Below are 15221 nucleotides of genomic sequence, written 5' to 3' on the forward strand. Positions count from 1 at the left end.
AGTAGGTGCTTTGTATTTCCTCCTTTGTTCAGTGGTTCCTTCCTCTGGCAGAAGGGCTGAACGCCAAGGAAGAGGGATGAAGAAAAAGGACTGGGGATGTTTAGAGAACGAGGAGATTTTGAAAAGTCCCCCGTAATCAAGGACCAGAGAAGCTGATTGTTGGGAACTTCCTGGCAGATGAAAACTGTGTGCCGGACCGAGACTCGAACTCGAGACCTTTTCCTTTCGCGGGCAAGTGCTCTACCAACTGGGCTACCCAAGCACGACTCACGCCCCGTCCTCACAGCCTTACTTCTGCCAATACCTCGTCTCCTACCTCCCAAACTTAACGGAAGCTCTCCTGCGAACCTTGCAGAGCTAGCACTCCTGAAAGAAAGGATATTGCGGAGACATGGCTTAGCCACAGTCTGGGGGATGTCCCCAGGATGAGATTTTCACTCTGCACTTGCCCGCGAAAGGCAAAGGTCCCGAGTTTGAGTCTCGGTCCGACACACAGTTTTAATCTGCCAGGAAGTTTCATATCAGCGCACACTCCGCTGCTGAGTGAAAATCTCATACTGATTGTTGGGAGCTGCACCGGACGACATTTGAAAACCTTACAGCTTAGAGGTGGCAGATAGCGTAATAAGCAAGACGGAGATTACTGACAGAACATGTGCAAGAGTTAATAAGAGCGGAGAGCGGAAAGGTAAGTGCATTGTATGTGTTACATGTTACAGGTGTGTGTGCGGGGGGGGAGGGGGGGGAGGACAGAATAGATGAGTCAGAAAATAAATGATAAATGATGTAGAAAACTGACAAGTAAGACTGAAGAAATTACCGTAAATTAGGATCAGGTAGGTGGGGAGAAGTAGGAAATGTTATACGTCAGTTCCCAGCTGCGAAGTTCTGAGAAGCTAGTGTCTGCTGGAAGACTCCAGAGGGCACGTGATGTGAAAAAGGCACCGAGGTCAGGACTGTCAAATTGTAGTGCATTCTCTGCAACAGGATATTCTGTGTTTCCAGTGTACATTCTATATGTCCATTCATTCTGATTGATAACTTACTGGTAGTCATACCAATGTAAGAGGCCGAACAGTGTTTATATAACAGCTGTTTACATAACAGCGTGTGTCATTTCACAGGTGGCTCTTCCTTTGATATTATAGTATATGTTTTGCCAATGGCAGGGCTGGTGTAGGTGGTGGTTGGAGGGTGCACGGGACAAGTCTTGCAGTGGGGACGCTTGATTAGTAGGTTCCACAGATGTGGAACTTAAACTGCCTCTTTTTCAAAGCCACACAAAAAGTTACAAGCGTGAGGTCAGTGCTGGTAATCGAAACTTCACATCCTTTCTTTTCCAACAGTACGTATGTTCAGATTCAGTTTATATCATACGAAATAGGAATTCGTTTCACTGGGTCTATCTTTTTCAGCAACGATACGTGTGGAAAGAGCAGACAGCAGCGGCAGACTCACGTGATGAGCAGCGGCCGCGCCTTCTCCTGCGAGCCGCAGCAGCCGCAGCCGCCGCCCGCCGCCAGCAGCAGCCACAGCACCAGCATCGACAGCGCCGACCCTGCAACACAGCGGACAGCCGTGCCGGATCCCACTTCTCGTCTTACTGCTGGCGTTCTCGTTAGAGAAAACGATACCCTTGTGTTACAATCATTCGTAGTGTTGAACCATCAAATTCAGATTCCCTGTCCTTTGCTAATTGCGGTATGAGGCTACAGATGAACAATCGACATACCCTGTGGATATCAGAATGACCTGTGTCGGGTGACCTTACCGATAAACAGATCGCACCCCACAAGTTCACGAGAGTTTAGTAACAGGTGTCACGCAATGGGTAACTGAATGAACTAGTTAAGTAAACAAGATTGGCCCTAACGTACATGATACGTGGAAGCTGTTATTCACAAACATGATAACGACAGTTAATTCATCAAATTACAGCTGTGACTTTCATCAAATATCAACACAGTTTACAACTGAATTAGATTGTCAACATCTTGGCAAAGGTCGGGTAATGAATCCGGCCTGGCAAAGGTCGGATAATGAATCCGGACTGAACAAGTTAGAATCAACACACACTTGGGGAAGCAACTAAGTTCCCAGAAGCCGCACAGCAATTGTCGATTGCTAATCAAGAAGTGAACATTAGCAGAAAAATCACGCATGCGCCTACTCCCTTAGTCCTAACGTTGATCTGAAGTCTTTACGAGCGTCATACAGACAGGTTTACGAGTGCTGCTGTTGCTCACCATACTTAAGTGTTGCCCGTGCCCGCGAATCGCTGTAGTGGTGGCTGCAGAACTCTAAGCCATCTGTCCTGCATCGAAAACTGCTCTCCCTCAGAGCCCGAAGTCCGTGTCCCAGATGAAATGTCGCCTTCTGTGGCTCGGATGGAACTGATTTACAGAGAGCTTCCAGCTAGAAGTGAATTTTCACTCTTACTTTGTAAGTGTGAGCCTTGTACACGATTTTGATCGCCTCCGACAGTGGTTCTTCAGAGTGGCGACCAGTCAGATACATTCTAATAACGCAGAAGTCTACCTTCAATACTCAGTTTTAATGTGATTAACCAATAGTAGGGTTTTTAGAGCCGGAACTCAGAAGCAGGCAACGTCTGACGCTCACTACCTTCCCTCCTTCGTATTACAGCCAAAAAAAGCATCCTCCACCTACGCACAGTAGGCACAATAGTAGCTTGTCTTACGGGTTCTTAGCAAAATCTAACAGCCTCATTTAGCTTAGCACCAACCTGATTGCTGGTTGTGCCACGCCCCCACGTACAAAGTTGCAGGATGGCCTCTCCACATTCCATCTCCTAGATCTAACCTTTAACTGACCCTTTCCCAGCGTCTCTCAGAATTTGAGACTTTTGCAGGTCTCAGTTCTTTACAGTTCTGAACGGCCTGTTACCGATAACTTGTCGGAGTGAGTCGCGACACTCCCCTGGCACAGTCGGACACACCATGTTCAAAATAGACTTTTGTTACTCAGTAGCCTCCCATCACGTACGACAGAGGCAGAAATCCCATCCAAGAAAACGCAGGTAGAACCTGTCCGGCGGGCCTCTCCTTACACACAACACTTGTTAATTTTCAGAGCCCCGCATGGGCTAATGGCGCCATTTGAACAGCTAGTTTGAAAAGCATTGAATTATACTCATTTAAATCGTATTTTATAATTTGAATATTAATGTTTTAAAGACGAGCAGCCTTTTTATATTTTAAAGACGAGCAGCCTTTTTATAAGTATCAGGAGGCAAAAAATACCTATAAAGAATAAAATAAAATTTGAAGGCTACGTCCTCAACACTAGCGTCCCCTGTCGACTAAAACTCACAACTTCGTTAAATGTTTGAACCAAGCCTCCAGCTGACAGCCCGATTAAGCAGTCGAGTTCGCGATGCCGACGAGCCAGGACGATGCGCGCGCGGCCGGGGCAGCCGCCTCGGACGCGCTGGAGCCGGCCGCTGGTCGGTCGGTTGGGCCTGGCCCGCCGGACGCTCCAGCGGCCGCTCCACACAGGACGGATCCCAGGTTGACGACCCAGGCTACGGCACCGGTTCATGACAGGATAGAACGACGATCGACAGGCGCTATTCGACCGCAGAAAACTACACACCACACGACGAAACCGTATTCGGATGTCGGCCATACATCACATCACGACGGACGCAGCAACGAAGACGACCGCCAGGACTACGCCAGAAGACTCGATATATGTCGGGAGGAGGACAAAGAAACGCTGAAGGACATACAACGCCTTATCCGCTATTCACGGGAAACGCAAGAGCAGGATAACGACACCTGTCTGGCATCTCCATCTGTGGACTCAGATGTCGAATCACAGCAGTCCCACCAAACGGTCGACGACGCGGAGATGGCAGCGGCCTTTTCAGCAGACAACGAAAACGACTCCCTGCACGCAGAGGGGGACTTTACGCTCGTACACAACAAACGGCGCAGAAGCAACGCATTAGCCAAGGACTTAGCCAACCCGGCTAAGAGACGAACGGAGACCATCCCCACAACGAACCGATTCGCCCCACTGACACCTCAAGCTGCGCCTCCATCAACCACCAACAAGCCGCAGGCACAAACTTCTAATGCCGCAGAAGCCGTGGACAGAGACAAGAATGTGCTTCGCAAAGTGCCCCCAGTCACAATTTATTACACAAAGGATTACGTTCACCTCAATTAAACGCTCAACGGACTTCTAGAGGGCAACCTTAAAGCTATATACCAAAAGGACCGCATCAAATACCACTTTGAGTCCTTCGAAGACCAAAGGCGTGCAATAAAATTCTTCACGAACCACAACTTCTCCTATTTTACACATCAAGCACCAGACGACAGGGAACTGAAAGTAGTTGTCAAACGCCTTCCGGCGGAAGTTACCGAAGAACAACTTTACTATGCCCTCAAGGAAAAAGGCTTCAAAGTGCTACAAGTCTACCAATTTAAGGAACGCGACGAGAAGACGAAACAATTGATACCGCAACCTGTGTACCGAGTCACCCTCCCATCCGGAAAAGACAGTGACAAGATATATGATGTCAAATACCTGCTCTACACACGAGTGATAATCGAAACCTATAATAGTAAAGAAGGACCAGTCCAGTGCCGACATTGCCAACGTTTCGAGCATACAGCGAACTACCGCAGCATGCCAGCACGCTGCGTCCGCTGCGGTGGATCCCATAAATCATCGAATTGTACCCATCCTAGGACGGCGCCCCCAAAGTGCGCCAATTGTGAACAAGAACATCCAGCGACCTTCCGTGGCTGCCCCAAATTTCAAGAACTCCTACGGAAATATACTAGAAGGACACCAAAGAAGTCGACCCCACAACGGCCTATAATTTTTAAGAACTCGGCCATGGCAGCGATTCCGGCCACCCAACAACAAGCGGCACCTCTCCCTGTGGAAACAATCGCCTCTCGACCACAGCCGGCACCCAGAGTGACTCTACGACAGACAAGACAACAGCGCTCGTACTCCGAAGCAATACGTGCCCATCCGCCGACTCCAACACCAGCGGAGACGTCATCTGCCTGGTCGACCACCTTTACACCAGCGTTAACAGATATTCTTCAACTACTCACCGCCCTCCAGCAGAAGCTGACCTCTATCCTCTCGCTTGTAGAAAGCGTATTGACAGCTTTTCAAACACCCTAAATGGATAGACGGCATCACGCGAGGAATCTTAACTTCTGCATTTGGAATGCCAACGGCCTGAAACTGAAGAAAATAGAATTCTCGGACTTCTTACATCGCCACAGGATAGACGTAGCATTTGTCTCCGAAACACATCTCCGCGAGTCAACCGACCTCCGCTTGAGGAACATGCACATCTACCGGACGGACAGACGGGACCAGCGGGGTGGAGGGACCGCAGTTCTGATCAAAAAATGTATTCGTCACCACCAAGAACGTTTACCCCAACTCCAGACTTTAGAGGCCACGGCAGTAACAATCCACACGACGCTCGGAAACATTACCTGTATTGCGGCTTACCTTAGCCCAAAGAAGCCTCTCCACCCAGAAGATCTTTACTCCGTTACAGAGGGTTACGACAAGATCCTCCTTGGAGGGGATCTTAATAGTAAACATGTTGCTTGGAATTCCCGTAAGAATAACCCAAAAGGACATATGTTGTTTGCACTGGCTGAGAATTTACATGTTTCCGTCCATGGACCACGGGAACCGACGAGGATACCTTACGTCCAGACACAAGACGCTGATGTTCTAGACATCGCCATAATCAAGAACATCAACCCGAATCTCCATCTGCGGACGCTGGATGATCTTTCGTCGGACCACAAACCGGTGTTAGGACTCATAGAGAGGGCTACTTTGCAACTCCCACTGCCGACGACAAGAACTTACGACTGGCAGCAGTTCCAAGCGTACCTCAACAACAATGTGCGACCAACCCAGGTTGTTACTACCAGAGAAGCGATTGATGTGGCAGTCGCAGTACTCACGAAGAAGATTAACAATGCGAAACAACGAGCACTCACGGAGCACCTGCAGCCAGAAGTCAATTATGACGAGTTTCCACCACCACTGCAGGAGCTTAAGACAAGGCGCAATCGGTGTCGGAAACGATGGGTCCGTTACCGCCATCCGGACGATAGACGGGAAACTCACCGACTAACCCGAGAACTCCGGCGGAAGGTTCAGGACTGGAAGCAACACACGTGGGAACTCAAAATGGACAACTTTCTATTACGCACCAAAGATGAATGGCGAATAGTTAAAAGTCTCCGACAGCAACAGCCCCCCAAAAGGGCAATTCGAGGACCCCATGGCCTCTTGTACGACTCACTGGCGCAGGCGGAGCTGTATGCGGATACATACCAACAACAGATGACTACGCCCACCACGGAGGATGGAGATGATGCACTCCACCGTGCAGAGGAGGACACAGCGGCGGAATGGGCAGCTATTCGGGACGCCCCGACTAACACTATGCCCCGGCTGACAACGCCGGAGGAAATTCGGAGGATTATCAAGTATAGCAAACACACCTCACCTGGAGCAGATAGAATCAGCAATACGGAATTGAAACACCTCCCGAGAAAGCCTGTTGTGCTTCTCACCCGGATAGTGAACAGCTGCCTCAGGACTGGATACTTCCTAGAGGCATGGAAGATTGCCAGAATAGTGCCAATACCAAACCCGGGCAAGGATCTCTCACACCCTGACAGCTACAGACCCATAAGTTTACTGCCGACGATGGGAAAGGTACTGGAACGTGTCCTACTGAAACGCATGCTGGACATCCTTGTGGCACACAACATCATCCGACCGGAGCAGTTTGGCTTCCAGGCGAAGCTATCGGCTGAGTTACAACTACTGCGCATCACGGAATCTATCCAAGACAATTTCAACAAGAAACGACACACTATTGGAGTCTTTCTCGATATAGAGAAGGCTTACGATAAGTATGGCGACGCAACTTGATCGTCAAGCTCCGACGTACCACTCCCCTACCAGACTGCTATTTAAAACTTCTTGACAATTTTCTTCAGGATCGCAGATTATATGTTCGCATTGATGACAAGAATTCAACAACACGGCCTGTCCTTGAAGGACTTCCACAAGGATCGGTCATCTCTCCACTGCTGTTTAATTTATATATTAACGACCTCCCGACGGTGCCACATGTTACTGCCAGTTTCTATGCCGACGACACAGCGCTCCTGACTGCAGGCACCAGAATGGACCACCTCGTCACACGGATGCAGCGCCAACTAGATTTAGTGGACCACTGGTCCCACATGAACAAAATAACGGTCAATGCAGAAAAAACCAAAGTTATTGTCTTCACACGTCGGAGACCCATTGTCAATGACCGCCTGCGGATATCAGACCAGCCACTCCCCTGGGCAACAACTGTAAAATACCTGGGAGTGCATTTAGACGCCAAACTGTTGTATAGTCATCACATTATGGAGAAGAAGACGTCTGGCCTCAAAATGCTGGGAGCTCTCCTCCCCTTTCTGAAGAGCTCATACCTCAGCCAACGCACGAAACTCCAGTTGTACCATGCCACAGTCGAACCATCTATTTTGTATGGATCGACCTCTTGGGGTACTACGTGTGCCACTAACTACAAGAAGCTACAGGTTGTACAAAGCAGATGCCTACGATGGATCACAGGAGCCCAATGGTGGATCCGCAATCATGACATTCATCGAGCCTTAAGCGAATCTTACCTCTCAGACAAGGTCAAGGAGAAGGCACGAACCTTATTTCGGAAGTTGGACATGATACGTGACAGTACACCACAACTCACCACAGTAGGTGTGGTAGAACCCTTACGCAACCACAAATATAAAGTACCGAAGGCGATAGTATTTGAGCCTCCGTAAATGATATCCCTACGGAATTCTCCATAATTTAACGACATATCGTCCTTTAGCACTTCTACACACATGTTTTCAAACACACACCAAAAGCAGCGAGTTAAAGGACCCTTCTGTGTGCCCAAACTAAAGCTGAAAGAAGAATAAATAAATAAAGAGAAAATTTTTACCCCTTCCATTCCCTACAGAAGTAAAAATCAACGAAGTTGATCAGACTTCAGCACCACCACACCAAAAAAAAAACCGATTAAGCAAAGGCTTTGGTTCTGACACAGACCATTCTTTTATAAGTTCTAATCGTTTTTAGTTAGTGTACCTTCAAAAATATTATTTAACCTTTTAGTTTATTATGTTTTGTTAAATTCTTATTGTGTAACAAACTCCTGTCTCTCCGTACCTTCCATTCATCGTAACCGCAGATATCTAATGATGGTAGTAACCGAAATGGCTGAATAAACAAAGAAAATTTAATAAGCGATCTTGACGGTTTTATGCAAGGAAAAGATCTTACTGCTTGTCAAAAAGACATTGTATCATTACTGAACTCCACCTCCCTATCCACAGAAGTTACCAACAGACTGAAGATAGACGGATTATGCCTCCTAGATTATGCAGCCTTGCTAAGTCCCGCAAAATTATACACTGAAGAGCCAAAAGAACTGGCACACCTGCCTAATATCGTGTAGGGCCCCGCGTGCACGCCGAAGTGCCGCAACACGACGTGACATGGACTCGACTAATGTCTGAAATAGTGCTGTAGTGCACTGCACATGAATCGTACAGAGCTGTCCATAAATCAGTAAGAGTACGAGGGGATGGAGATCTCTTCTGAACAGCTCGTCGCAAGGCATCCCAGATATGAGGAATAAGGTTCATGTCTGGGGAGTTCGGTGGCAGCGGAAGTGCTTAAACTCAGAAGAATGTTCCTGCAGCCGCTCTGTACCAATTCTGGACGCGTGGGGTGTTTCATTGTCCTGCTGAAATTACCCAAGTCCGTCGGAATGCACAATAAACGCGAATGGATGCAGGTGATCAGAAGGGATGTTTATGTACATGTCCCTGTCAGAGTCGTACCTAGACGTATCAGGGGTCCCATATCACTCCAACGGCACACGGCCGACACCATCACAGAGCCTCCACCAGCTTGAACAGCCCCTGCCGATATGCAGGGTCCATGGATTCATGAGGTTGTCTCCATACCCGTATACGTCCAACCGCTCAATACAGTTTGAGACGAGACCTGTCCGACCAGGCAACACGTTTCCAGTAATTAGCAGTCCAATGTTGGTGTTGACTGGCCCAGATGAGGCGTACAGCCTTGTGTCGTGCAGTCATCGAGGGTACACGAGTGGGCCTTCGGCTCCAAAATCCCATATCGATGATGTTACGTTGAATAGTTCGCACGCTGACACTTGTTGATGGCCCAGCATTGAAATCAGCAGCAGTTTGGGGAAGGGTTGCACTTCTGTCACGTTGATCGGTTATCTTCAGTCGTCGCTGGTCCCGTTCTTGCAGGATCATTTTCTGGCCGCAGCAATGTCGGAGATTTGATGTTTTACCGGTTGCCTGATATTCAAGGCACACTCGTGAAATGGTCGTACGAGAAAATCTCCACTTTATCGCTACCTCGGAGACGCTGTGTCGCATCACTTGTGAGTCGTCTACAATGCCACGTTCAAACTCACTTAAATCTTGATAACCTGCGAATGCAGCAGCAGTAACCGATCTAACAACTGCGCTAGTCGCTTGTTATCTTACACAGGCGTTGCCGACCGCGCGCCATATTTGACCTGACTACATATCTCAGTATTTGAATACGCATGCCTATACCAGTTTCTTTGGCACTCCACTGTATTACAGCCTGAAACAAAGCCATCGAAGGGATGCTAAGTTTAACAATCTTACTACACAGTCACGGCAAGAAACTTCTTTTACATGTTCCGAATTTAATTTATCAGTTAAGGTTGTCGACAATACGACGATGAATAATCTTGAGGAAGGATTTGACAAGAGTAACAGTACTGTATTAGTAAAGATGTTTATCGTTTTGAATCATAATGCATGGCCTGTAAAGAACACCAGTGGCATAGCTCGTCGATTATCTGATCAAAAGTATCCGGACACCCTTATGTAATGCGAATTTGACGGCAAGATTTCACGATTGGTGGACCCAATAGTACAAAAGGAGGCGGCGAGTATCGTGTTGACAGTAGAGAAGCAGTAACAGCACAATGGGTCTGTCAGGAGAGCTCACAGACTTGGAACGTGGACTAATCACTGGATGTCAACTAACTAGCAAATACATAAGGAACATTTTAACCCTTCTAAAGCCGTCCAGAAGTCGACTCTTTTCATGTAACTGTGAAGTGCAAAAGCGATGGAACAACCACAGCTGTACCAAGACCAAGCAGATCTCACGTACTTACGAAGAGCACCGTCGAGCATTGTGGAATGTGGTTTTAAAAATTGCATAAAATCAGTGTAAGGGATGTCTCGTGTGTGCCAAAGTGCTGCCAGCACCACAGCAATCTCAATGACAGTGCGTATGGGGTTAAAAATAATGGGGTACAGTGGTCGATCATCTCCACATAAGCCACACATTTACGTAGTCAGAGCGAAGCGATGCTAGAGATGGTGTAATTGAATGACTGGAAAACGAGTGATTCAGAGTGATGAATCGCGCTATACCCTGTGGCAATCCAGTGGAAAGGTTTTGGTTTGGCTAATGCCTAGAGAACATTACCCACAGTTTCAGTGCTTAACAGTGAAGTACGGAGGACGGCGGGATGAGCGGGGGAGGGGGGGGGGGTTATTGGTTAGCGTGTGATTCCTTTGTAGCCTTACTGTGCTTAAGAGAACGCTAAATGCGGAAGGATATGATCACGTTTAACTATATTGTATACTGCGTACAGCAGCGGAACAGTTGGGGGCCGACGATTGCATCAGCATGACAATGCAACCCTATCTTAAAGCAATATCTGTGAGGCATTGTTATCTGGACAATAACTTTCCTGAAATGGACTGGTCTGCCCAGAAACCCGACATTTGGGTTGAGTTAGAACGTCAGTGGGTTGCCATTCTTCCAGTCATTCAGACAACTTACTGGAAGTGTCCCCTGCAGAGTTCAAACCATCGCAAAGGCAAAGGCAAAGGTTGGGGATACTGCATACAGGTGTTCGGATACTTTTCATGATATAATGTATACATGTTGAATAAGACCGCAGCTGTATGACGAGCGAGTTGACGCATTGGCTGACACATTCGACTCACATATGGGGGGTCAAGTAATAAGAAATGGAAACCCCGCGATGAGGCCCTGAAGACCAAGTGAAGGTCGACCAACCGCTGTGTCATCCTCAGTCATTGGCCATCAAATGCGGTGTGGTGGGCATTTGGTAAGCACCCCGTACTCCCCTCCCTTGTCGACGTTCCCACCTCGGAGCCGCTGCCTCTCAGTCAGGCAGCTCCTCAGTTGGCATCACGAGGCTGAGTGCAGCCCAGTCCAGTGCTTCCACCAAGGAAAAATCTCTCCTGCACCGGATGCACCTTTAGGAAGTTCCTGTTATTCATGTGTTGAGTCTAAAGTTGTCCCACATTGAGAATGGTCAACACTGTATACACTATGGTGGTCCTTCTTTTTCAGCTTATCTCCCACCCCCTGTTTTGTTCCAATATAAGGCACGTGCAAGATTCTTGCTCAGTCGGAAAATTATAAGACTACATCCAACATTCATGAAGTTTTGAATTTTAGCTGTTTTAATTTTGTTTTGCAGTTTCTCATTATTATTACTATACTCCTGGAAATGGAAAAAAGAACACATTGACACCGGTGTGTCAGACCCACCATACTTGCTCCGGACACTGCGAGAGGGCTGTACAAGCAATGATCACACGCACGGCACAGCGGACACACCAGGAACCGCGGTGTTGGCCGTCGAATGGCGCTAGCTGCGCAGCATTTGTGCACCGCCGCCGTCAGTGTCAACCAGTTTGCCGTGGCATACGGAGCTCCATCGCAGTCTTTAACACTGGTAGCATGCCGCGACAGCGTGGACGTGAACCGTATGTGCAGTTGACGGACTTTGAGCGAGGGCGTATAGTGGGCATGCGGGAGGCCGGGTGGACGTACCGCCGAATTGCTCAACACGTGGGGCGTGAGGTCTCCACAGTACATCGATGTTGTCGCCAGTGGTCGGCGGAAGGTGCACGTGCCCGTCGACCTGGGACCGGACCGCAGCGACGCACGGATGCACGCCAAGACCGTAGGATCCTACGCAGTGCCGTAGGGGACCGCACCGCCACTTCCCAGCAAATTAGGGACACTGTTGCTCCTGGGGTATCGGCGAGGACCATTCGCAACCGTCTCCATGAAGCTGGGCTACGGTCCCGCACACCGTTAGGCCGTCTTCCGCTCACGCCCCAACATCGTGCAGCCCGCCTCCAGTGGTGTCGCGACAGGCGTGAATGGAGGGACGAATGGAGACGTGTCGTCTTCAGCGATGAGAGTCGCTTCTGCCTTGGTGCCAATGATGGTCGTATGCGTGTTTGGCGTCGTGCAGGTGAGCGCCACAATCAGGACTGCATACGACCGAGGCACACAGGGCCAACACCCGGCATCATGGTGTGGGGAGCGATCTCCTACACTGGCCGTACACCACTGGTGATCGTCGAGGGGACACTGAATAGTGCTCGGTACATCTAAACCGTCATCGAACCCATCGTTCTACCATTCCTAGACCGGCAATGGAACTTGCTGTTCCAACAGGACAATGCACGTCCGCATGTATCCCGTGCCACCCAACGTGCTCTAGAAGGTGTAAGTCAACTACCCTGGCCAGCAAGATCTCCGGATCTGTCCCCCATTGAGCATGTTTGGGACTGGATGAAGCGTCGTCTCACGCGGTCTGCACGTCCAGCACGAACGCTGGTCCAGCTGAGGCGCCAGGTGGAAATGGCATGGCAAGCCGTTCCACAGGACTACATCCAGCATCTCTACGATCGTCTCCATGGGAGAATAGCAGCCTGCATTGCTGCGAAAGGTGGATATACACTGTACTAGTGCCGACATTGTGCATGCTCTGTTGCCTGTGTCTATGTGCCTGTGGTTCTGTCAGTGTGATCATGTGATGTATCTGACCCCAGGAATGTGTCAATAAAGTTTCCCCTTCCTGGGACAATGAATTCACGGTGTTCTTATTTCAATTTCCAGGAGTGTATTATTAAATAAAGTCTTATTGTTACAGATACTTATTTTAATAACGCTGTTTTAATACTATAATCCTAATTTTGTATATATAATAAAAATCATAATATGATTAAGAGCAGAACATTAGTAGTGTAAGTACAGACGGCTGTCCTTTTACTGATTTGGAGAATGCTGCAGCCTAGAGGCGAACACTTAAAATCTAACAGAGGAAGTACTTCGGTATTGTCAGCGTGTTTCATGGCGATAGTTGGGTGCGATCGTCTAGTATGTTGTTGTTTGTGCTGCTCTGGGATGCAAAGTTGCTGGCAGAATTAGTAAATCCTACATCATCTGAATATCAACTCTTGACGGTTCACCAATCATCAGAGAAGTGTGGTATAGTTGACAAAATTCAAGCACTTTGCTGCTATACGAAAGCAAGCAATGCAGGTCGAATAAATGGTAGTTGCACAAATCTAGAAAAATTGTTCAGTTGTAACCTGTTATACCTCCTTTGCCGTCAGCACATTTTTGAATTGGTGTTGAGGACCTGTTTCGACTCATTGATGGGGCACCTCTGACATGGAACTTTTCAAGAATTTACAGTAACTTGGTACAAACGCGACAAGAACGCTTACTTAATCGGTAGCAGTAATGTATCTGATGATTTATGAACTATTATTCTCAATTTCTTGAAAACCAAATTTCTACGCAGAAACAACGACGAGATGAACATCGAGAATTGCTGAATTAACGATTAACTTTCTGCCGGCATTCCAAAAAATGTGATATCGTATCGCGTACCAAGAGCTGTAAGTAATTCTATGTGGATGGCAAAGGCCATATACACTTTCGGATTACACGGATTTCAAGATCATTTTCACTTATCTGGTATTTTTCTTGCACGCGTGTACGTCTGAGCCTGTTTTCTGTCAACAGAAGCAATTAAGGCACCTTACCTTTAGTTCCTATTTATGAGTCAATTGATAAATTATCAGGTTATTCATCTAGTAAATCAGTAAGGCTGCTGCAAAAAAAAATATTCAGGTGACCTCTGGTACTTATCTCCAGAAACTGTGGCTTCTGACAAGAATGTTCAAACAATGGCCAAGGCAAATATAGCTCAAGCTATCTCGAAAGTAAAAAGAAAAGATGAAGAAGAGGGAGAAGACAAAAACAAATGAAAAGACACATTATACAAAAAATTATCTTTCTTCTTTTACGAATATTGACTTTCAATCTTTTGTTTTACCCGTTAGAAAGATGACTCCCGTTACAAAAGTACAATTCAAAAAGTTTGGGAGATGGTTGCTGTGAGTGATATTGTAGCAAAAGGCGTCAAACTCGTTCAGGAGTGTAATAACATTCTCACAAATGACGGAAATGAGAAACAATTTGTTTAACAGATTGTAGCAGGAGACCTTAAAATTACTGCTACTAATCCTTCTCTTAGGAATAAATAATATTCAGTACTCATTCAATCAAATTAGCTTTCGATTATACAGAAATGAATGTTGTAAAATGATTATTTTAAATAAAGAATCTTTTCAAACTGAAAACGTGTGCATTATTGAAAATAAACTTGATATTTGTCAAACTTTTCCTGTTTTGTTTTTTTTTAATTCCTCGAATGATCTTTTCAGTAATGTGAGTGAAAATGATTTTAAACAATCTTTGGACTATCTTAAATGTGTCACATACATTATTCTCACGGAAGACAAGCATGCAGTGGACATAAGAAAGAATACATCGCGTTTTAACAGAAATGTTTCTTGTGGATGCTATGTTCTAACTTCAAGGCGTTTGAGGCTCACCTAGACTTCGTTAGGTTGAGATGGGTATTTCACAGACTTTTTTTCGTCAATTTGAACAAAAGTTGGCGGTGGTGAAGCAATACTGTAACTTTCTAAAAATTACATGTAACTGAGGGCCATCCCAGTACTCAACCATCTCCTCATATGTCTGTGCTACTTTAAGATTCACTCTGTACATAGTATTTTTGGTACATTTTCAATATCCAGTTTCTTGTAATGCACACTGTTATATGGTGTGTTCAAAAAGTCTCTCCGCAGTGCCATATGATTGTTAGCCGCACAGGCCGTATGCCGTAGCGAACACACTGCAATGAAACTCAGTGAAATACATGTTATTAATTTATTGAATATTCA

At 47.0% G+C, this 15221-nt stretch overlaps 1 protein-coding gene across 4 annotated transcripts in view; it reads right to left on the bottom strand.

The window, feature by feature from the left end:
• LOC126257721 (uncharacterized) overlaps positions 1-15221 on the bottom strand; it is a 152936-nt gene that overhangs the window by 48094 nt on the left and 89621 nt on the right. For all 4 annotated transcript variants that reach the window (XR_007546469.1, XM_049955584.1, XM_049955586.1 and 1 more), the window contains exon 8: positions 1459-1558. Coding sequence is in view for 3 of the 4 variants with exons in the window: in XM_049955584.1 (XP_049811541.1) it covers positions 1459-1558 (100 nt within the window). In the remaining variant the exon portion in view is untranslated. The remainder of the gene's footprint in view (positions 1-1458; positions 1559-15221) is intronic.

The sequence above is a fragment of the Schistocerca nitens genome, chromosome 1, assembly GCF_023898315.1.
Source record: "Schistocerca nitens isolate TAMUIC-IGC-003100 chromosome 1, iqSchNite1.1, whole genome shotgun sequence".
Lineage (NCBI taxonomy): Eukaryota > Metazoa > Arthropoda > Insecta > Orthoptera > Acrididae > Schistocerca > Schistocerca nitens.